The sequence below is a fragment of the Saccostrea echinata genome, unplaced genomic scaffold (genome assembly GCF_033153115.1).
Source record: "Saccostrea echinata isolate AGI-Se365-2 ecotype Australia unplaced genomic scaffold, CSIRO_AGI_Sech_v1 ptg000011l, whole genome shotgun sequence".
NCBI lineage: Eukaryota > Metazoa > Mollusca > Bivalvia > Ostreida > Ostreidae > Saccostrea > Saccostrea echinata.
The window spans coordinates 2,765,075-2,790,716 of NW_026889760.1; the positions used below are offsets into that span (position 1 = coordinate 2,765,075).

The 25,642-nt window shown below is 32.7% G+C and overlaps 1 protein-coding gene across 1 annotated transcript in view; it reads left to right on the plus strand.

Annotated features, from left to right (window-relative positions):
- LOC133184861 (uncharacterized) overlaps window positions 1-10,595 on the plus strand; it is a 30,109-nt gene extending 19,514 nt beyond the window's left edge. Inside the window, exons 7-13 of the mRNA XM_061319934.1 lie at window positions 2,547-2,553; window positions 3,471-4,465; window positions 4,700-4,881; window positions 5,149-5,377; window positions 5,658-5,974; window positions 6,650-6,997; window positions 8,288-10,595. Of these exons, the coding sequence (XP_061175918.1) occupies window positions 2,547-2,553; window positions 3,471-4,465; window positions 4,700-4,881; window positions 5,149-5,377; window positions 5,658-5,974; window positions 6,650-6,997; window positions 8,288-10,233 (4,024 nt within the window). The 3' untranslated portion in view covers window positions 10,234-10,595. The remainder of the gene's footprint in view (window positions 1-2,546; window positions 2,554-3,470; window positions 4,466-4,699; window positions 4,882-5,148; window positions 5,378-5,657; window positions 5,975-6,649; window positions 6,998-8,287) is intronic.
- The last annotated feature ends 15,047 nt before the right edge of the window (window positions 10,596-25,642 follow it).

The following is a 25,642-nucleotide window of genomic DNA, read 5'->3' on the forward strand; positions in this document are numbered from 1 at the left end:
ATTATACATGTAATTAGTTAAACGTAATATTTTGAATGTATTTGTATGATTTGGTATACAACTTCGTACTCCAAATTAAAAAAAAAAAATCACAACAAAACCTTTTTTATAAAACTTTTTTTTATGTTCTTGAAATGTTAAAAACTGACTTCGGCAATCGATTCACATCTTCTTTAATCAGTGCGTGCACGGGTTAATTTCTGGTACATTTAATAATATTTAAAGAAAGTATTGACACGAATAAAAATTAAAATTTATACATGTACTGATAAAGTTATCATAAAAGTTTTTTATGACTCGTGCATGATTGTCAAAATAGTTAACACGTCGTTCTAATACGGAAATTATTTTTTCTGGCATGTATTTTATCGAAGTTCTATAAATAGCTTCAAAATCCCCAAGTCAAAATAAAACATGAAAACAGAAGAACGAAACTGGAATTCTTTGAAGAAAAGAAAGCTTGAAATATGCATATGAATTAAACGATCATCGATTTTAAGATTGTAAGTATCTGAATTTTTGTTTGTTTGTTTGTTTGTTTGTTTGTTTTTTTTTTTTTTTACAGTATTTTGTTTAATACAACCCATATAAATTGTGTACATGTAGGTATCAGCTAAAAGTGAAAGTAGATTATCAAAAACTGTTATGTTTTAAGACTAACAATTAAAGGGAATATTCTGACTATGAGGGCATGCTTTTAAAGTTGTCAAGTGTTGGCACCTTTATATCATTTCGTGCAAAATAACCCCTTCACCCCTCCTCTCCACAAAAAGGGTACGAACTCGGAAACATGTAAACTTACAGGCGGTACATTGTAAAAAGACACACACAGAGAGAGAAAGATAGATTTCCTTGAATCAATCCTTCAAATACCGAAAAATTACGGCGATTTTTTTTTTCTCTTCATATATTGATTACTGAATCGTAACATCTTTAAGATACATGTATAAAAATTAATCTTGAAAAATTCTGAAGACATCTGATGCCTTGTTTTATGCTAAAACTAAAATTAGTGGGCAAATAAAAAATCATTTCTTAAACGACAAAATTCTTCTTGCAGAGCTCCTTGGACCGTTAGACCATGTAAAAAAAAAAGGCTATTTTCATGGCGCACGTCCTACACTCCATGCAGTCATTGAGAATAGAAGATATTCAGCTTTCAGGACAATATTCAATTACATGTATTGCTGTTTTTTCAGTCAATACGATGATTTAACCACACTCATCGAGTCCAAATTGTTTTATTATGATTCAATGACACAAACTCGTTAAGGAGGGATTCTTCTCTATTCTACTCATATTTCTTGTATTTAAAAATTAATGAAATTTTCATAAATTCAAGAAGACAATATCACTAAGTGATGATATCAATTAGATTGAATTTGACCGGTTTATTTTAGAAAGAAGGTCAGGTCAAGGTCATTATCTTTTTCCTTGACATTTAGAGTAAAAAAATTACTGTTGCTAATCATGTGATGCCTACTTCTATTTTAAAAGATAAAATGTTTTTCTTTTTGCACAAAAAGATGTTACCATATCGCTTCTATCAGATGATTCTACCAAATTAATTGACATTATTTAACTTAAATAGATATTGGCTAATCCGGATTTCCTCTGTTTTTCTTAATTTTTTAGGATATATTAGTTATTTTTATATACTTCTTATATTTAAATATTTCTTATTATAACATATGGTAAAGTAGTCATATAAATGTACAAAATAATACAAAAACAAAAAGCTTTGACCGTTTAGTAAGAGAGAAAAAACACTTTTTACTGATTTTTTGCTCAAATCTGTTTTAAGGTTGGAGGCTTTCAAAAGCTAACAAGATTGTAGTTTGTTTAGAAAATCATTTTTATTTGCTATATTCTAAAACTTTAGGGCATTATCATTAATTTTAGTGACATATCAAAATTTCTTCAAGTCTTTGATTGTTTAAAAAAATTAACCACATGTTATGTTCTGTAAGTGATTTTGACAGGCAGAAAAGGAGATATTTTCATACGCCGCACATGCGCCAAAAATATAGTCCCTTATGGATTTCAAACTCAGTTTACCATTTCTATTTAAAATTGTACAATTATGACGAGTAAAGAAAAATATGATCTTTTAAATACATTACAGCTAAGTTTATAAGACATACAAGCAAATATACTTGGAATATTTCGTCTAGTCAGAAACCAGACAAGAATCCCTCCTTAAGAGGGCTGGGTGGTCGTGGCCATTTTTAGACTATATTGATTTCCTTTAGAAGAAGAGCTCCATATAAAGATATACAAAAATGATCAAATTTCAAAACTAAAATGTATGAATTTTTTCTTTGCCAAATGATAGTTGACAGCTTAAGATATCATATCTAAAAAAAATAAGTTATATCTGATGGTTAATTTGTTGACCCCCCCCCCCCCCAGCCTCCTTAAGCAATCTATGCCATCTTACTTGTTTACATTTGCTGAAGTCCTAGCAAAACACAATAAGAGAAGCAAGCGATGTTAGAATAAGCATAGCCAGTTGTATTAATTTGGAACTCTTACATCTATTTTAGGTGCGATGTAGAAGTTATAGGCAGATCGATATTGAAATTGAAAGGGGGCAGAGAAAATAAATGGCATCTTACTTGAAAAAAAATTGTGTAGCCAAAAAAAAAAAGAAAAGAAAAAAAAAAGAAAGAAAGAAAAGAAAGAGGTGAATTCTCCAAACTCCCATTTTTATTTCGGGGTGGGGGTGGGGTTTTAGGTCCATTTAAGGGGGGGGGGCAACCAGCCTTTCCATGAGCATTTTCAAACTAAATTAATAGTAAAAAATTACATTAAGAAAAAAAGTGTGGGGAGGGGACAGACCCCCAGCACCTCCCCGATTCTGTGCCTGAATGTTATTTTCATCTTAGTGGAAGTCGGGTGCAAGTGAAATAACATTCCAGAACTATTATCAATTTGGAAGTACTCAATCTATTTTCATTCCATAGTAGAAAAAAATAAATCCTTATATTAACCTGGAAGGTCAGGTGCAGGTTAACATAAAGTAGCATTTTTCTACAATGTTGGATCTCAGCCAATCACAAAGCTAGGAATTATTTAATCATATAGTTTTTATTGCTCAGCAGCAATCTGTAGTCTCCTTAAGCTTGCAATTATTGAATGTTTCCTTTTTAATATATATAATTTTAGTGTGAGTCCATTACAAAGAAATATTAAGCTGGGAAAAGTAATCCTTGAATTTTATAATTCTACAATTAGTTAAAATAAAATACCACAAGGAGGGAGCACGAAATGGTCCCATCGTTATATTTGCTTAGATCATTGAAGCTTTATGTAAAACTACAGAATAAGATTATTAAAATCACAGTCTTGGCTTAGCTTGGTGCCATATTTAATTCATTTATATCAGTATGAGAAATGTACCTCAAGCTAGTGTACAGAGGTGAATTCAATTGCTTTTGTGTCATTACAATAATTTCCTGTAATTTCAGCGCACGGACGTTCTTAACCATATGGCGTACGACGAATTATTCGGATTACCAAAAAGTTCACGTCATGTTATACCCAGAATGATGGACTCAACAGACAACAATCAATTTACACCTGGTTACTGTTCCCTTCCAACGTCTCTCCGTGAGATGACGATAAGTCACTCCAATTCAGTAGTTCAAATGATAGAGAAAAGGAGGAACCAATCTCATTATACTTTTGCTGGAATTTGGAAAACCGAACAAAGAATCGAAGAAAACACAAGTGAAAAAGAAGAAGAAATTAAAAATAATTTTTCTTGTTCTGAAGACGATTTTGATCTTGGTTTTGACAGTAATATTATGAAGGATCATTCAAAGATTTGGAGAAATGAAGCCAGCGAACATAATATTGAAAGAAAACTGGAATTTGATGGCCTGGAATCAAATTACGATAAACAACATACACCAGATGTCATAGAACTACAGAGTAATTTACATGTCCGTTTTACAGAACAAGGAAATTCTACAGCTGAATCTGGTGACGTGGTACTTAAAATCACGGAAGTTTCTGGGGATACACATTATCAGTCTGGGCATAGCTGTAATTCATATGGAGATTCTGGAAAATCTTCCTCGTGTACAGATCCAAATTTAGATTGTGTGAGTTCAACGACGGACGGAACTCTAACAGAATCAGGGACTTATAATATTGTAAGCCGAACAGGGAAGAATTTGGAGATAAATAAAGAAAGAGGATCGGAATTCAAATCGAATATATCTTTAAGCATTGACATTTCTGACAAGCATTCCAGAGAGTCAAAAGCTGAGAGTACATCGGATGGTGTCCATAGTTTATCAACAATGAAAGCAGAATCAACAGAAGAGAACTGTGATAAAGACACAAAGAAAACTCTACCGGATAAAAACGAACAGAATGTACATGTAACAGTTAACAAAACTCCATCCTCGGGTGGTACTGAAAAAAGCCAAGACAAAGAAATGAAAGTTACCAAGAGGTTTGTCTCTGTTTGTCTGTCTGTCTGCCTGTCTGTCTCTCTCTCTCTCTCATACACACATTATACATGCAGTGTTAATATGACGCAATGATTTCCTTCATTATCAAAATAGTTAGGGGATGCGCATCAATTAATAACTATATATAAACATTTTAATATGATCAGTATTAATATGATTGTATAATTTCTATTATCAGTATTTCTACTTCCACTTATTATATTTTATGAACGCAGTATGGAGTCGCCGAAAAGCACAAATAACAGCAACGAAAGAATATTTGCCGCTGAGCGAAGTCAAGGATCTCAAGATGGTGACAGCTATTGGGATTTTTCCAATAATTCATTGACAAATAAAACGCTGGGTGGGTCAAATTATAATAAACAATATGGGTCCAAAAAAACTGGAAACACATGGGGTAAGAACTAGAAATAATTCTGCAATACCCATTCTACACAATGATTCATCATCTTCTCACATATCTCATTATAACATCTCTGAAACCTTAAAAGAAAAAGGCGACGTTAATTCCATGTTAGTTCAATGTTGCATTCTTTTTAGTTTGTGTACAATTTAGAGATTTCTCAGCCATATTTTTTCAAATATTATTGATGTATAACTCAATATATTAAAAAGTTATATTGTACCTCATGAATTTCTGACTATAATGAGAAACTTATCGCAGGCAATTCCTGCTATGACTATAGCAGATTCAACTTTTATGAATACATACCTACAACAACTTACTTCACGTACCACACCAGAGCTATGGAGGATTTCGCTGAAGCCAATGATATAGAACTCCATGATGTGGAAGCAGACGGCAACTGTATGTTTCGCGCCGTCGAAGACCAGATGAGAATCAATGCCGAGTTTGGACAAACTGCAAAATCTCTTCGTCTGCGGGCTGTTAAGTATGATTACTTTAAAAAAATTCAATATACAATAAGAAATTTAAAGAGCATACAGTTTCCATGTTTGGAAAAGATTTTCAACCCAAAGCTACATAGAATGATATGCTTTTACAAATTTTATCATATATAGAAGCCTCAGTCGAGCTGTCATCAAATACATGCATTACTTCAATATATGATGAAATTTTTTTTAAAAAAATAACATAACCGGATTTTGAAAATCCTCCCAACACTTATGTGCTATTTATTAGAATGCACAAAAATTGCAAATATTTTTAAGGTACTTACGACAAAACCCGGAACAGGAAGACGGTAGTCACTTAAGGAACTTCCTCTCCACTAAAGAAACCTGGGAACAATACCTGTGCAGAATGGAAAGAAATTCGTCTTGGGGTGACCATTTAACTCTTAAAGCTATTTCTGAAGCGTTTGGAACAACCATCGTCGTTTTCAATATTGGCAAAGATATTCGTCGAACCGAACTTGTACCAACAGCTCCGGGAAAATCAAGTGATACTCAGTTTTTCCTTGGTCACATTGGTGAATATCATTATCTTAGCCTGAGACCTAAAACGTGGGAGAAAACTTGGCCCAAGCGTAAGTATATGCCTTATGTCATGTTCACTGTTTGATCATCTCTGGCTAGCTACCAATTTTCAGAGAGTTCCAATTTTCAAAAAGACATTCAGTCTTTGCGACAGCGCACTCATTTTATCAGATTGTTTTTTCTTAGGTGTAAAATCCTACATTTTTCTGGTCATTATTTGCGCTTAGCCGGAAAATGTATGGCACAGACCTTTTCATGAAATACAAATGTAATTTGCAAATGAAAATTATTTTGTCTTCGGTTTTGGATTCGCCTTCTTTTCAGTGTTTAATATAGAGGAAGATAATTAATTTACGAACTTTTTTCTTGCAGTAAATTTATTTTGTAATTAAATGGCATTCAGATAAACACTTATAATTAATATGTGGGAAGAAAACATTTACTTTTAGACAGGTGTAAGAAAATTTGTAATGTACCAACAGAATGGTCGGAAATCACGTTCGCGTGTTACACATAAACAAATTAATGAGAAAATGTGAAAAATAACTATTTAAAAAAAACGAATCGTCGATTTGATGCTCTATAATTTTTTCACATACGCAGAGCAAACAAAATGTCAAAGACCTTGGCCGCATGCATTATCAAACCCAGAATTACATTTAATGTTGACGCACAAGATTTCCTCAAATCACATTATTAATAAGCAACACTTTTCAATAATTTAGGAGCTCAACTTTACCGTGAGAAGTGGAGCTACCATCAACTACTTACTAAGTACATCGAGGCAAAGCTGGACAATATTGAATTGAAAAGAAAGATTGCAAACTACGAAAATGTTGTAATGCAAAACAAAACGATGCTGTCCATTTTAAGTCCCCAGGGCGATATCAACGATAATGAGACGGAACCAACTCCAGCAGTACCCGTAAATGATCTTCCAAATGGATCTACCGACAAAGAAATCTCTGAAGATGAGGAAACACGGCTTAATGAACAGTTGTCGAGGATTCAAACACTTGTTGAGGAGCTTCCAGTCGGTTTTGTCTACAAAGGATGGTTCACAAACGAAAAAAGTTGGTTCATAGTTTCATAAACTTTAGTTTTTTCTTATTAGCTCACCTGAGCTGAAGGCTCAAGTGAGCTTTTCTGATCACATTTAGTCTGTAGTCCGTCTAGCTGTCCGTCTGTCCGTCTGTAAACTTTTCACATTTTCGACTTCTTCTCCAGAACCACTGGGCCAATTTCAACCATACTTGCCACAAAGTATCCTTGGGTAAGGGGAATTCAAGTTTGTTCAAATGAAGGGCCACGCCTTCTTCCAAGGGGAGATAATTAAGAATTCGTGAAAAATTAATGGCATCATTAAAAAATCTTCTTCTCAAGAACCACTGTGCTTGAAAATATGAAACTTATGTGGAAGCATCCTCAGGTAGTGTAGATTCAAGTTTGTTCAAATCATGACCCCCGGGGGTCGGGTGGGGCCACAATGGGCGATCCAAGTTTTACATAGGAATATATAGGAAAAATCTTTAAAAATCTTCTTCTCAAGAACAGCAAAGCCATGATTGGTCATATTTATATGATAGCATCCTCAGATAGTGTAGATTCAAGTTTGTTCAAATCAGGACCCCCGGGGGTCGGGTGGGGCCACAATGGGCGATCAAAGTTTTACATAGGAATATATAGGAAAAATCTTTAAAAATCTTCTTCTCAAGAACAGCAAAGCCATGATTGGTTATATTTACATGGAAGTTTCCTCAGGTAGTGTAGATTCAAGTTTTTTCAAATCATGACCCCCGGGGGTCGGGTGGGGCCTCAATGGGCGATCCAAGTTTTACATAGGAATATATAGGAAAAATCTTTAAAAATCTTCTTCTCAAGAACAGCAAAGCCATGATTGGTCATATTTACATGAAAGCATCCTCAGGTAGTGTAGATTCAAGTTTGTTCAAACATAACCCCCGGGGGTCGGGTGGGGCCACAATGGGCGATCAAAGTTTTACATAGGAATACATAGGTTAAATCTTTAAAAATCTTCTTCTCAAGAACAGCAAAGCCATGATTGGTCATATTTAAATGGAAGCATCCTCAGATAATGTAGATTCAAATTTGTTCAATTTATGACCCCCCCCCCCGAACCACTTTTATATTTAAACTTTTCAACCTTTCAAAACTGAACTGATTTCCGCTTTTTCCTAGCCATAGTGCTCAGGTGAGCGATGTGGCCCCTGGGCCTCTTGTTTTTTAAAATGTAATAAAGTGAATATATCTTATTTATATATCTTTAATATTACATTTTAGCACTGTAAGTTTAAAGTGTATGTTATACATATTTTGGAAACGACATTTTATCTATTTTTCAGATTATCATTATCTTCTAGTGGTGGACCCCCTATTCATAGATCCTGAATGTGGAGTGCCCTTACCACATCTGTCATTTATTTTGCGATTCTGGATGAAGGACAGTATTCAACTTCCGGTCAACATAGCTTTTCCTGGTACATCTAAACCTGTTCCTGATAATTGCGTTATTGAATTTGCTGGGAGTTCTTGTGATGCTAGCAACGCCTACCTACCGGACCGCACCGAAAATGGCGCTTCAAACATGTCAAGTCGGTTTCCGAGAGTGCCAATGAAAATTTTCTGTCGTAAAGACATAATTGTGAAGTTTAAGACCAATGAAGAGAAGAAAGAAAAAGAAGTATTTGTAGATGAAAGCCAAACACATCCCGGCTACTGCAGACTTCGTCCAAGTGTCGAAAGTAATGATCTCTGGGGAAGTCAGTTATTCTACATCGAGAACGACTGCTTCGTTGAACAGAGTGATCCAATTGATTCATCAGATCTTCGTGAATACCATGGCTTTCAAAGCCACGAATGGATTCCTTCCAGAACTGATTGGGCTACTCGTTCTCGGCCTTCTATGTGGCCTTCCGATGAATTGAGAGAAAAAATCCAAAACGCTGGAGTGATCTTTATCAACCGTCCTCACGCATCTAGCCAGGCACCGAATGTGGAGTGGCAAATTATTTTCTCTAAGGCAGAGAAGGAAATTTTCCTCAATGTATTATCCCCATGTCAGAAACAAAACTACGATATCTTCAAAGTACTGGTTGATTATCAGACGAAACATTGTAAATTTCGTCTCACTCCTTCACACATCAAGGCTGTGTTTCTGCGTGCAATGGAGTGTGTCCCCCTCACGAGCTGGGAAAATAATAATGGGGGTTGCTTACTTTACCTGTTGAATCTCCTATCTACTTTCTTAGATAAAGGAGACATTCCACATTATTTCATTTCCGAAAATAACATGATAGACCACGTTCCTGTAGAATCCCTTCAAGAACTTAAGCTACATGTTGATACAATTAGGCACTTTCCGATTGAAGTTTTGAAATTTTGTTTTGAAAAACATGGCATTATTGGAACTGGTCTTTCGAAAGTCTTGGACGATTTAGATAGGTACAGAATGAGTCCTGATATATTCTGGACTGTAGAAAACGTTTTCTTGGTCGTCGTAGAGATGTGGACTGCAAACTGTAAAGATCATTATAACTTCAACAGAGCTTTAGATTTGATCTATCAAGCATATCTAGTGAATCAGGATATGGTTCAGCCCTGTAGCACTTCAAATACTGATAATTTAGAGGCTTTCGTCTCAAAAGCTTTGGCTAGATGGTCGGATGTAGAAAGATACAAATTATTTAGAATGTTTGACGACATGTATCATACAAAGCTGAGTAGTATGAACCTAACGGAGGACACTGTTTTCATTAAGAGTCTTCTTGAGGAAGAAATAGAGTCCGAATTTTGCAATATGCCAATTCCCGTCCATTCCGTAGGTAACAAAGGCCAGGAAGCGAAATTACTGGAAGACATTGCGACAACGTGCAACTTCTTGAAAAAAGACGAAGAATCGTTGGTGTTTATTAAAACAGCCATTTCTCTTTTAAAGAAAGCACTGCATGAGGATATTCTGGACGTGAGCGAGGTAGAAGACGCTACCTTAAAACAGGAAATAGGAAGGAAAAATTACAAACTAACAACATCCTTAAACACATCACTCGCTGGCTGCTACCAGAAACTTAGCACCTGTTGCGTTGCTTCGCAACAACAAGAAATGATGCATCAGTATATGCCTGAAATCGAAGCTCTGGCTGAAAGAATGCCGAAAATGCTTTCTTTCGTTGAGAAGATGTGGACTCAACTTGGACAGGCAGAGAAAGGAAGGGAGTTCAAGAAGAAACACGGTGGTTTCCAGAAAAACAACTGGGGACAAAATGAATTTTATGACGATGATATCGACTAAAGTTACAAGCCAAATATCTTTAAAAGAAATCATGATACTTCAGGAATCAACTGGAAAAGACACAAGTCTATATTATATTATATTATATAACATAGTGTAATTAGTCGTTAATTTTTCTAGTCTTATCAGTTGATATGATATGACTTTTTGAATGCAACTAAGCTTATTTTTTTAAACATTTTTTGCGTGTTCAAGGCTAAGTGCTCAATTTTTTTTTAATATACACGTCGTGTCATTTGAACATATAATGAGTTAATGAATGGTTAATTTTAAACATCTCGTCAACGCTTTTTGCGTCAATATTTTTACAGGTATTTTGTATGCATTCTTGATCAAAGCTAGACAACTCGTACCTAAGATTTTTCTGTACATATTATGATTGAAATTATATATATATATATATATATATATATATATATATATATATATATATATATATATATATATATATATATAAAGTTACGAGAACAACAAACTTATCCTTATAGACAAAAATATCATCAATATTCATGTTATTTCCGCAGGATTTTGGTTTATATTTACATATATGTTGAAGTTTTTGATTGAACCTCAGATTGTCTATACTTACCAATTATATATATTTTATGGGACATTTATTTCAACCTTAAGATTAATTATATAATAATTAAGCAAAACGCATTTTTCATATGTATATAACAAATCAATTCAAATTCATCATATTATGATGTGTTAAATCATAACTTAAAAAGAAAGAAAAATAACAGAATAAAATTGGTATGTTCTACAAATCTCCTTCCTTGCATTGGAATTAATAAGTACTTGTCATATTTATAAATATCGATAAATATACTGAAAAAACTTTACAAGAATCATTCAATTTGAATTTCCTTGTGAAGTTTTTTTTTTTTTTTTTACTACGGTGCCTGAATTAGAAATAAAAGTCACGTTTTTAGAAATCATATAGGGAAGTCAAGAAAATCACTGCTCAAAATAGTTTAATCCTTGATAAATTATTAACAATATACAAATTTCATTTTCAACGATGAAATCCACTCTTATAATTGAAAATTTTCATAAAAATTCTGAGATTCCTATCCCCAGAGTATACAAGTCTATATTTGAATCGTTGATCTAGATAAAGTCACAAAACGAATTTATCTGAACTCGTGTGTGTGCATATAGATAGATAGATAGATAGATAGATAGATAGATATACAATGTATATATATATATATGGAAAGTGTGAGAGAGAGAGGGAACACTGATTGATTCCTGCAAGAATTTGCACAGTTTTTGGGCATTAGACAAGCACTATCGTATAACAGATGGGCGACATCTTATATAAAACAATGTAAAAAAGCAAAAAATTAATATTTTTTTTTAGTTCAGACAACATTGACAGATGTCGATTACCATAGATTCACTTTCCTTGCAAAAATAAGTAAATAAATGTAATTTGTAGGCAATCCGCGGGGTCCCGGGAGTGTTTAGCAATTGTCAAGAGACAGGATGAAGGCAAAAAAAAAATCGATGGACGTCCAGATTGGCGATTGCTGATGATAAACAAATTATCATCGATTATAATAACAGCCACATTACCTGGTAATTACAATAGCCCCGACTTATTTCAATATTTGACACCGGCTTAGCTAATGTACAATGAAGAAACCATATTTCACGGCAGTATGTGGGGCCATTATATGGAATAATAGTCCCTGTCATGTTTTCATTAGTTACCATGACCCAGAAAAACTGTCGTCGGAATTTTCATTAATTAAGGAAAAAAGTGTTCGTTACTAGTATTCTAACAATGCAGACATCGATACGTTTGTTCTGTCAAGGTAAATATTGGAGTCATTTCCGAAAACTACAATGTATATGCTGGAATCGTTTTAATAAACATCACCAATAACCATGGTAACTGCAATTTGCCTGGAGGGTTTTTAAAGCTTCTATATCCATTACTAAAGAATCTAGAACATTGTAACTGAGTTTTAAAATATGGTATTATTGTAGATCAATTTTCTTTTCTTAAATTTCAATGTAAAACGTCGAAGACCTTTAGAATTTTGCAAGTAAAACCAACCTTTGGCAATAAGCCTTTATATACTTTAAGGACATAGGATATGCTCAAAGCATATTTATAGAAACTATTTAAACATGTGCAGGTTCAGTTATACCCAAAACTCATACACATGTATTTATCACGAAATTTCCCGATTAAACCAGCCTTTTTTTCCTTCTGCCCAAATATAAACCTTTATATATCTATTTTGAAATTCAAAAAAAAAAAAACATAAATAAATAAATACATGTAAATAAAAATTAAAAAAAAATCAAAAAAAAAAAAAAAAAAAAAAAAAAAAAAAAAAAAAAGAAGAAGAAAAAGAAGAAAAAGAATACCCCCAATCATATTTACTCTTAATTTAACATTTAATGAATTAATTTATTAATAAAAAACAAGAGGGTATGAACAAATCCCCACTTTCTCCCAATTCTGGTATTCTATGACCTGAAATACGGATAGGTCATTAATTAATTCAATATTAATAGATATAAGAACAGGTGTCTATTTTGTCGAAAGTTCCAAAAATATTTGATGTAAGGTGTTAGCCTCAGGTGCTAATGCTGGTCATAAATGAAATTGCCGTTAATTAAAGGTTACCATGACAATTTCTTGTGGTAGAGAAAATGTCAATACACGTAACCCTATACCAGTTCCATGAACATACTTCTGAAAATTACTTTTAAAAGAAAATTTTCGTTTTATAATACACGTGAGTACTTTAGCTTACATTAATTACTACACTCGAACTTTTGCTAATAAAACTTCTAAATTGTCATCTGTCTGATCTTTTTCATAATTTCTTCAGGATGAACACCTAACTTCAAGATGTTACTGCTACAAAACTCAAAAGTATTGCACACACACAAAAAAAGAATTCTTTAGTACTATTTTGCCAGACAATTCGGACAACAATATATAACCAAGGTCTCGTTATAATTATATTCAGGTTATTTTAAGTTTATATTAATCTAGTATTTCATACGTTTTCCTTATAGAAATATGTCTCTGCTCTGTCTATAAATTTTGATTTGTTCCAATGGACCATTTTGCATAAAACTTAGCATAAATCTAAGTGAATACTTCATTCATGTATTCTTTATGTAAATTTGATTTATGTTGCATGTAGTCCTTTAATTCTGACGAAGTATATGTTTTTTAAAGAGCAAATTGGATCAATGTCCTTAAAAATTCTCATAATTAAGTAGTATGAACAGAAATTCAAAACCTATATATAGAACGTACCATTATTTCTACAAATGTGTACTGTAATATAGGTAGATTGTACACTCCTGTACAAGTCAGGGGATACACTTAGTGCTCTCAGTAAGACAAAAATAATTGGAATGTTGAATCATATTCATAAGGAAATTGAGAGAGACAGTGTCTTTTCCATATTCTCCAGAATCATCCTCTATCAAATTTAGAATTTTAATTCACTTAAATTCATCTAAATTTCTATACGGAGATTATAAGTAGAGAACAACATTGTTATAAACCGGTTTTGGTTCACATTTATAACCGCTTTATGTTCGGTGACATGTATTATATACTACTAACTAGTACACGTATGTATATGTTTTTTTTGTATTTCTAATTAATTTCTCAGTCACGCTACTGGGGAGTCTTTTATCTAGTTCACTTAGATGCAACTTAAGATAAATGTAATCGTCATGAAAGGGCAAAAATGTACATTTTAAAATACTACATGTACAGCTACACAGTGACGTGCAAGGTACGACCTTTTATAATAATAATAGTCATAATTAAACATATCACATACATGTAAATGCTTTGAATTTCTTTAAAATAACTCGATCTCTATTTCTCCTTGATATTATTCAAAATATGACCTAGTAGATAACTGTTGTTTTCAACGTTTTACACACACCATAGTTATTTGAATTATTTGTAACATAGGTTTATATTACTTGTTTTATGTGTTACATTTACAAAACTCAACTGTTTGCACTACTGTAAACTGGAAACAAAGAACTGCAATGATTCTTCATCTTACTGAAAGAGTAGTTAAGGCTAATCATCAGTTTCTGGTAGTATTATTACATTGTGTTCTAAAGTACAGTGAAAACTGTCTAATCCGACCCTGTGCAATCTGATACCCTGTATGTTCCGACACAAAATGTCTCCCAGTTTATGTCGGATAAGACAGTTTTCACTGTACTATAGTTATTTTATTCTAAATGACTTTATGTATGTTTTTACATTTTATTTATGAACTTTTTTTTATACTTCCAGTCAGCATTCCCATAATATTACAATGAAAAGTGCAAAATCCTACGTATAGAAATTTTAAAAAAAGTTTTGGTCATTATAGAACACACTTACATGAACACAATGTAAGGATAAAAATTGATACTTTCTACAAAGAAGTACCCTAGCTGTCTCCAATCAGTTAAAATCAAGCGTATAATTGGAGTAAAGGCTTTAATTGTACTTTCGCCTTTAATTATACTTTCGCTAGTAATTGAAGCGAAGTTTTCACATCGTGAACAAAAAAAAAACTTGTTAATGATTCATATGTAAAAAATAAAAATCCATTGGACCAGATACCAGTACCATTATCCTAGATGATAATGATGATGATGGTGATATCGGTATTGACAAGGAATAAAGATGAAAATATAACGAATATATCTCCTTTATTTATTTATCAAAGGACTGCGCGCAATGGATCAAACAATGTACGGAGACATTCAGTCTCCTACCAGATATCGATTTGTGGTGACACATTTTTCATTGTGCTCAGAGACTCGAACATATGTGACCTCGATCTTCCATTGTCAAATAGAGAAATAGTGGCAGTATCGCCATCGTACAGAATGTAATAACCTGGTATATTATACCGGTGGAGAGAATGTGATATGATATTTTCTTGCCACTTATCGGTTAGCTTATACAGTACATACGTAGCTTAAATGCAATTAAAAGGAAAATAAATATTTCATGAGATAGAAATCAGTCACAGTCTCATTAGCAAATGCATCGTACCAGGGAATCGATTAAAGTGAAAATCACAGGTAAAATTTTTGGATAGAATTTCAAAGGTATTCATACCTGACTAATTTGATTGAAATGGATTTCGTGTGAGAATATTAACGAACAAGAAGGCGAGAGTGTGCATAAAATGTTCGTTTTAATTGCCAAATTTGGAGAACGAAATTTTGGATGTCAGGCGATTTTTGGTGGTTTAATCAGGGGGGTAGTGTTTCATCCCCCAGGTACTATACCACATTTATTTATAGCGAGTATCATATAAAAGCAAACAATGGAGAGAAAAATCTATATTTATACGCTGATTACTACAGACAAAGCGCGGGAAAAATCGATAGAGCCATAGAAATTGCAGCAGAGATCAAAACAAGTATACTTACATTGCATGAAATGTAAATTTGATAGCTGTTGATTTCATTACAAAAGCATTCTGCATGAAATTAACAATGTCATCCGTTGAGCCCCTGTTTTCCCACGCTGTTCACTGCAGCATGCCGAGTTTGACACTATAGATTCACTGAAATTGTATATTTTGTATATATCAGTGAATTCTACAAGTGCCAAGAGCTGCATGCTTTTTATGCCCTGAAAGAAAGTTCTTATACCTACCTGCAAAATACCAAAGTATTTCCATTAAATGCCAAAAAAATCCTTGTTCTTCTCCATTGCAAATGTCCTGTGAAAACATGAACGTCGCTTCGCGTTATCCGTCATTGAACAGAGAAATTTGTAGTGATGCTAGGCGCAATATGGCGGACTGTGGCCATGTGATTCAATAATAATTACCCAAATGTTTCAAAGCGCTGATAAAAATAAGCAGAACTTGCTAAGCGCGAATTTACGGCCACAGCCATAGGGATGAAATTTCTCTACACTCAGGTAAATCTGCGTGGGTTCTACCTGGTTTGTTCCCCATAAAAAAGAGTCGTGGGAGGGCTAAGATAAATATTGGGTAACCCCCTCATCACGGTTAACAACAAAAGAAAAACAATTACAGCCAATGCTTTACTTATTCATTCATACATGATAATGAAAATTTCCTTTTGTTATCCGAGTCTAGTAAGAAATAAGATTATACCGGACTCTGTTTCGTAAGATTGCTTATAGGCTACTTTGTACACCAAAGCTTTTCTGTTAACAATTAAATGATGCTAATATTCTGGAGAACGCGTACACGGGCTATGGATGAGATTGTCCACGACAAACTTGATAAATATTTGTTTAAAGCCAAATCCTTTGGAGATTTGAATTGAAAAGACAAGTAGGGAAAATATTGGGCTTAATCTTTTTTTTCAATACCTGTGAATTTCTGACTAGAAGAATGTGAATGAAGAAAACTTGTGCAATGACAGACAAAATACTGAATTTATCCAAATAAATATTTTAACTATTATGTCAATTGCAAAACAAGCAAAGAAAATGTACATTCTTACCTGTTAAATCAAGTCCAATCTCCAGAGTTTAAAAGGCAACAAAAACTATCAATAAAAACACAGTTGGAGAGGGGTTTTTCTTTTTTTGTAATCAGCGAAATGTGTCCAATATTTGTCCATCGCTGAATGCCAACTGTTGTATACATACCAAAAGAAAATTATCATCTCAATCTAATTGAATTGTGAATGGTGTTAGATTCGAATCTTTGATTAGAACAAACATTCATGTCAGAACAATACTTTTACAGCTTTGCATGTAGGCCGGGTTACCCTGATAAGCCCCGGCGTCAGTACCCGGGGCGTTGTGGGGCCTGGTGTTTATCACGGTGTTATAATGTCCAGACAGTTTGACATTTTTAACAAGGAAAACAAAAATTGTACAAGTTATAAAAAATTCATCGATTGCTTTGGCACTAAAAACAAATAGACAAGAAACATTGAGCTTACTTACATGATTTTCTCTAAGCAAAAAAGATGTGTGATACAAAATTAAGTATTGTCATTTGATGCCAGTATGTGTTGATCTATGCTAAGAATGAAAATCTTGATATATACAATTACTTGGCACCGTGTCCTTTTGCTGAACAGGAAAAAAAAAACAACTATACAATTGTCCTCTACAAAAATTTAGAATTTCTCAATTTAAATTTGGATATGACAAATTTAAGTGAGAAATTTTAAAATTTTTCAGAGGATAAAATTGACACCGTTGTATTACATGTACAATCTGTTTGGTAAGAAACCAGGCCCCAAGACCATAAAATGAGAACAGACTTAAGTCAAAAATTTCAAATCGCTTTAACTTTCGAAATAATTTCGTTTATAAAATAAAATTTTCATCATATGTTTGAATTGAAGTGTTATTCACAATTGCAAATTTTTAAGCTAATACGTTGAATGAAACTTAAGATATTAAAAATCAATTTTTTGATTGAAGTCTGTTTTCAGTCTATGGTCTTGGAGCCAGATATTGCATGTTTTATGGATTATACATATTTTGCATCATCAATCATCAACATCAGTAATCTTTCCTTAAGATTCCTTTGTGTATATTTTTAAATACAAATCATACATACAATTCATTATTGTTTTGCCAGTAACTTCACTGACTGCCAGTGATTTACATACAGTACGGCAGTAAAATTTCTCTTTACACCTAATCATGTACAGGGAATTTTGACTGTTTGTTATTACCTATATTTCAGCGATATCTTCTACCATATGACTATTGATATATACTGAAAAAATATTGACCATACTCTATATAATGTATCACTGGAAGTAGTTGATTGCTTTTTCAAGCTTAATTGAAGGTAGAGTTACATTCGTCATGATTTGCCGCTGAAGAGGGGAAGTGGCTAAATGTAAATAAAGAAATTATTGAGGAGGAAAAAATAAGGTCACTTCCAGAATTGATTTTGTTTGATTTTTGAGTGGGTTAATGATATAGCTTTGACTGTAAAAAAAAAACAACGATATCGATGCCGTTCTATATTCATTTTCTTTGAACAAAATAAAAAGATCATTTAAAAGTAATTTACAACTAATTCATTTCACCTTTAACAATGACACGAAAAGAGTATAGTAATCTTAAACTTTTATCCATAATATGTAATGTAAATTCAAATGTGCACGTGACGATCACATCTTCAAAGTTACTTGAAATACAGATGTATAAATAAAATGTTAATGAAATATTCAGGTAAAGAATAAGATTGTTTACTCACTTCCTACGTCTTCAAAAACAAATTTTCTGATATTTTTTTTAAATAAAATCTCCAGCATTGAATGTTGACATTGTTTTCCAGCTTTTATATGACGCCACTGTCAGCGACAAAGTGAAAGACTGGTGTGTTATGTATTTTTTGTTTTTTTTTCTCTCTCTCCCCAGCTTAACATTTCTATTCACATCAAAAACGTTTCAAGCATAATTTTCTCAATACCAAATTAAATGACCTTTCCAGTTTAAAGAGCGCGTCTTTTGATCATTGATTTGGGAGCAATTCACAAAATCATTTCATCCAATAAATTGGTCTACATAGCTATAGCAAAGAAACCATGCTATACGATGGTTAATGAAAAATTTTGCAATAATGGCTAATGGTAATATTTGACCTTTTCTTTTCTATAGAATGGGTTAATCGAAAAACTTTTTTCAAGTTCAAGATCAATTTATTCTCTCAAACCAAATACACATGTAATATAGTACATGAGGTTCTATATACAATATATACAAAGAAAATTTACAAGATACAAATGGCGGAAATACATACAAGTTAAGGAAACAAAAGTAATTATGGAGGAAAGCCTTGTACCTATACATACTTTAGATATGTGACTGCACAATTTAAAGCACTGGAGTCAGAAGCTGACAATTATAATTCTGAGAAATTTCAACTTCTTTCAGCGTCTCAACTGGGAGACGATGATATGCGGTTCTTCATTTAATCAAAATTGTTTTAAATATTTTAGGTAGTATATTTAATATTTTAAAATATTTTTTTCCAAACAATGTATGTTAAGTTTATATCAATAAAAATGAGCAGGGAATTAAGTGTGTGTTGAAGGGGGGGGGGTAATGAGGGAGGGTGTGTGTTTTGAGGGATCAGTGTACAAGTGATATGTTAACAATAACAAGAACTTTCAGCCCTGGCACAGTTTAGATGTGGCGTTCTTCCTAGAAACTGGTCGTTATAAGAATGAACCTTTAAGTGAAAGAAGTGGGTTTTCTGTTCAACCTCTTGAACTATCAAAGATGAAAAACACTTCTTATTAGAATGTCATATTTATGATAACATAATGGAAAAATATTTTGATAGATTATATAATGATCACCCAAATAACAATAAAACTAGTTATTTGTTCGAAGTGTTAAATCAAAATCACTATACAAAATTAAAATTGTACATACAGCCTTTATCCATAGAAAAAATCTGTGTAAATTGCTAAAATTGCTGGAAAAAATTACTTATCGGTCCAATGGGCCGGGTGCAGTTTAGTTTAATATTTATTTTGTGCACAGTGTAAGTTACAATGTTTATACATGTAATGCACAATGTCACTATAATAGACGATTACTTACCTACTTACTAACTTTTATTTTAACAATTTCATAAAAATATTGATAAATAATTAAAATAAATATTATTTTCTCGGGGAAATCGTCATCCTCTTATATTTTGAAGGATAAATGAAATGATTTAAGTAAATTAAACAGACCGATGAATTTCAATAAAATTGCACGTGTTCTATTAAAATCCATTACTTTTTTAAACCTATTTTAATAATTGTTTAGTCACAATAAATGTAAAATTAGACAAATCTGAAGAAGGAAAAACAATTTCAAGTTTAACACTGAAAAGATCCCCCCCCCCCCCCACCACCAAATACTAAATATATATGTGCAGTCTTTTTGATAATAAAATACGTGCATGATTTTCTTTCCTGTTTTTTTTTTTTTTTTTTAACTTTTATAGATGCATTAGGAAATCAAGCATACAACCTAAACAAAAAAATTGAAAAGCAATATTGCACGTAACAGAATTCGCGATCTGCAGTGGAACATTTTACATCCTTCGAAAACATGTAATTTACCTGAAAGTTCTGTCGAAAACAAATAGCCTTCAATGTCTACAAAGGTGTTAGAGTTACCCCGCTTCATGTTTCCGATAACGCTTCCGTACGTGCATAATAGGAAGAGGATGTCTGATAGTGACATAGTATAGAAATCTTGGTGCGATAAAGTAGTTCATCCCTTAGGATATTGACATTGGTCGTGGTGAGGAAGGAGAAAGGGACCCAAAAACGTCACAGGCAGCTCAGCCATGGATTTATAATTAGAAACTTCGGACACCAAGGACATCCAATAATTGCTTAGTAATACTAGTATGTCGATCTATGTATATAGTTGGAATAACAAATATTTTGCAGCTAGCTGGACCTATTCAATTCCAAATTCCAAACAGTCAAAGCCTCATAGGTCAAGTTTACGCATATCTCGTAGATTCCAGTGGGAATATAAGAGCCTCAGTTTTGTCTTATATTTAATTATTGAAGAAACCTTTACATTTTAATTTTTACAAGGGATGGGAAAACAAATAAAATTAACTTACGCTTTTTGTGGTCACTACTTACCAAACAATAGCCCGTGACGGTTGAGGAGTCTATCTAGGGACCCTCCTCTGAAAGCAAGGAAGAAACTGAAGGTGCTGGCTCGTTTTTAGACTGAGTATTAAACTAGATATGAATCCAAGTGAAGTATATACATGTTACATTAAAAGTTTAGACTTTATAAAGTTAAACTTATCTATAACAGTGTTATGGTTTCAAAATCATAATTTTCTGAGTAAAAGTGGTTCCTTCAATTCAACTTTGCTTGGATTTTTTTTTATACAAAGACCCTTGATTTAATTTTCGTAGGTATAACTAAATTAATTCGTGTAATAAATGTGTAACTAATGTTCTTGTTATGTTCGCATATAAACGCGTACATATATAGTTGTCGTTATAACGCAAAACGTTTGCGTTTTAACGCAAAAATAATTACCTAGAAAATGTGCTTAATTTTTCAAATTTTTGAAATTCTGTGGCAATATCTCTCCTTTTACATGCACTTGGAATTATTGGACTTATTTTAAATTGAATACAACTGTACCTCTGAAGTTTATCTATAATTTTTTCTACTTAGTGAACTTTTGGATAAGTATTCATTATTCTATAAATTTTCATGTAATTAGATTTTCTTTTAAATAACTGTTTCCTCATTTTCTGCTATCAGATATATAAAGAATTTATGATAATTTATCGATATTTTTTTTTAAATTGTACTATCAATTAATAATGTAAATCAGTCTTTAGTCTTTCCATTTAGATCTAAATAAAAATTCTAATGAAAGTGGTGATTGCATAAAACACTTTTAAAGGCATGTCACTTCTTCTGAAACATCCCACATCTTGCTAAAATTATATCTAGCAAGGAATTACTCAATAAGAAACTCGCCAATGTCACAAAGGTATTAATTATCTGTGTTTTATTAATAATTTTGTTATAGTCTGTTTTGAAATACAATTTATCAATTGCAATGTTGATGAAAATATATGTTCGCGAAAAAAAAAAATGAAACTGAACATTTTTAATGCGTATTATGTTTTCTTCGTTATGGAACACAGTTTCAACAAAAGTATTTATAAACATGGAAGAAGATACTGAGGGTGGTGGGGTCGGACTGGGGGGATACTGGACAGTAAGTCTAACCTCGTGAATGATCGGTTACTGTTAGATATTTTATATAAAAGGAAAAAAATAACGTTTCTATCTCAAAAATCTATATTAGTGGTTCAACCTTGAAAATGTGGGTGTGAATAAAAAATATCAGGATTTATAGGTGAACCAATAATTCAAATTGCCATAGGCTTGGTATAAATACATTCCATTCGATTCAAGTAAGAGTTGTCTGCTCATGTCGAAGATGGGGAGTGTGATCAAATTTTCATCAGATCCCCCCGCCCCCCCCCCCCCCCATTTTTTTTTTTCGAAATTCTTTGTAATATCGTCTTAGTCAATTTTTTTGTATCCATACGTCATATGATTTGGTGTCAGCTTAATTTTCCTTCGAAATTATATTTCAATAAAATTACATATTCCTATTTTTTTGTGGTAAATCAATCTCTGTAAAAACTAATACATGTAGTTCTTTTTTTTTAATGATTGGGTATTGAACAGCGATTTAATTAACGTTTCCATGATGAAATACAAGTTATATAGGTATTATGGAACGTATCTGTATATCTTTACATAGAAGTCCATCAGAAATGACGTAATACCCGGTATTTAATATGTCCGGTCAAGTTATTCAAATAACAAAAGATATGTCACCATATCATCTAATATAGAGATCTGAATGAAAGATCAAATTAACATATAGCTTTATTGAAAAAAAATATTACAAGTTCGTGTGTGGCACATATGTAACCTGAAACTTACTATAAAGTTGATTAAACAAATTTTGAAAAGCGTATTTCCTAATGGATTTAAGCTAGAAGTTATATGACTAATGGTCTGTAAACTGGTAGTGGACACGGTAGGTGAATTTAAAGGTTTCATGTACACTTTTGATGCGTGAACGTTGTCCTTTAGCTATTACATTTAAAAACATTTTGTCTTGATCTTAATTGAATTACTGGCGCAAAAATGTATACGTCATCCATACACCTTTGTCAAGTTTGAATTTTAAACTATTCTCAAAGAATTCATTGGGTTTCTATGGGACCAAATATTTTCTTTTGTATTGTTTGTTTGTTTGTTTGTTTTTGGGGGGGGGGGGATATGTGTTTATTTGTTTCCTTCTTTGTACATCCCATGAAATGAACAATGAAATTAAAAGGGTAACAATTTTCAAGGCATGTTGTAAATTACATATTGTTGAACAATATAAGATTACGATTCCTTTGCTGAAACTAAGAGCTAGGGTAGTTTTACTGTTTCTGATGTTGGATATTGATGTAAGTACATATTGCAACTCCTATTTTACACTATATGGTAGAAACCTTTATTACACTTCATTCCAGTGAAATAATTGTCTGCCAAAAGTTATACAATCAGGAAATTTAATGTTTCTTTGTGAACACGAGCGACTATCCAATTTCTTATGTTTCTTTCTTGCTTTCTTTTTAAAGTACATACGCAAAATAGTTTGAACTTTATTGTCTTTTTCCCTGGAGTTGAAGAGTTCCAATACTTAAAAGAACTGTGTGCTACATTTTATTGTCTATATATGCTGTTCTACACTTCTTCTAAAAAAGGTTGTTCTACACTTCTTCTAAAGTTTGGATAAACAAAACATCTAGAATATATGTTTAGTAATTTTTGTATATTTTTCTTTGAATTATACAAGAATTTTCATCAATTGATATCTTTTAAAAACCCCTGGTAATGCATGCTGATTTTTTGTCTTCGAACATCTGATGGCACTATAATCTTAAATTCAGAATATATATCTTGAAAAATTACTAGTAGGTAAGGTACGCTGCGTATGTCCTTAAGGATTGATTCTTCATATTGTATATGTAAATACGAGCAATTAAAGAGAACTATGTGTCAATCACTATATACATACTGCTTTAGAGAAGCTGATATGGAGTGCAGAAAGAATGTGTTATTGCTATATAATGAATTGAAGAGCAAAACAACTCAAAACACTTCAGTTTATTTTTGCACATGGTTTTCGTCATGGAAATGTTATTCATTTGTAGTGAACAAAATAGACTCACATCTAACACTCCCCAAAACAATTTTCTGTGGGTAAATTTTCAACACTATAAAAGCCTAAAGAACAGATATTTCAAATTGATTAAGTGCTCTTAGGAAAGATAAAGCTGTGTATATATAATTCTTTTTAACTACATGTAAATGCATGCTACATTACAACATAATAAGAGAGAAAGAGACAGTCGGATAGAAATTCCAGCAAATGTATGACGAAAATGATCACCAAGATACATTTATAATTAGAATATGTATCTTTATGAACAAGTCTTGGGCTGTCTCCGTTAGATCCATGGATTTTACTTTATATTTACGTAATATCAAGTCAGCAACGTCGGATGACGACACTTACACGCTATGTATGGCAATTGATAGTCCACGGTTTACACTATCCCGTGAATTCTACCAGTGCCATTCACAGAATGAAGCAAAAACAACAAGGGTGTGGGTAAACTGAGAAACTGTCTCGCACCTAACATGATATGTGTAAACTCAGTGGTAAAATACAGTCATATATAAACTATATAAACGAAAACAAAATAAGTTTCCCACGTCCCTGAGCAGTGTTAAGGATAAAATCACTGTCCTTTTAAAAAGAGGATAAAGTTACATGTAGTACTGTGAGCAGTTCGGACAATAAAACTGGGATAGCGATTTCCGCCCCAGACTATGAATATACCATTAGTAAATCTAGTAGCTATGTTAGATAGAAATTAACTCATTTCCTACGTCGCGTAAGACTTGTTAATCGATAAAGCCTCTCGTTGGCTTTCTACCTCCAATTCATCTTCTGACATCCTGCCGAGAGAAAGAGTAAAGGTTAATTATTACATAACATTACCAACAAGGATAAATACTGACACCATGTAATTTATAGAGACATGGGTACAAATTAAAACAATCAGGAAAAGGCGTAAAAGAATTTTTATGATATGTGGAATCTCTTCAGACCATCTCGTTTCTAAACATTGTATTGCCCAAGGTCATGAATGACCGTAAGAGCGATACCATCTCATTCACAGTACGATAAATAGAAACATGAAAATTCTTTGCCCAAAGGTGTGTGCTTTTGTTGCTTGTTTTTCAATTAAGATTTGGTCCTAGCATTTTTAAAGGTATATTAAAAAATGTTAAAAGGACGATTAAAAAACAGTCCATGGTAAAAGAAGAACCTGTCAGTCAGTTTACAATTCCAGATCATTTTTGCGTCTGGCCTTTTTCGATATTTATTGTTACACACCAATTAAACACACGTACTGTCTATGCAGGTGTTTGCGAGAACCTCCGGCAAACTATAGCAAGCGAACACTCCATTATATTGATCTGTAGATGGACAGCGGTCTTCGTCCATCTTCAAACTCCCAGGTATATAATCAGGTCACATCACACACGTCAATACTGTGATGGTCAGTGTGTAGAATACTATAAATAGCTCAATCATTCCTACATATTGTATTCCCTCTTCATTCAGACTCACTTGAACAAGAAAAATGTTTGTTGTTTTAGAAGTGCTGCACATATTTTTCGGTTATGTAAACTAATTGCATACGGAAAAAATATTCACTCCACAATATTCACATCACTTACGTATCTGACTGGTCTATCATGCTATATAAATTTGAACCTCTTCCTTAATAAATCCCGTATAAAATA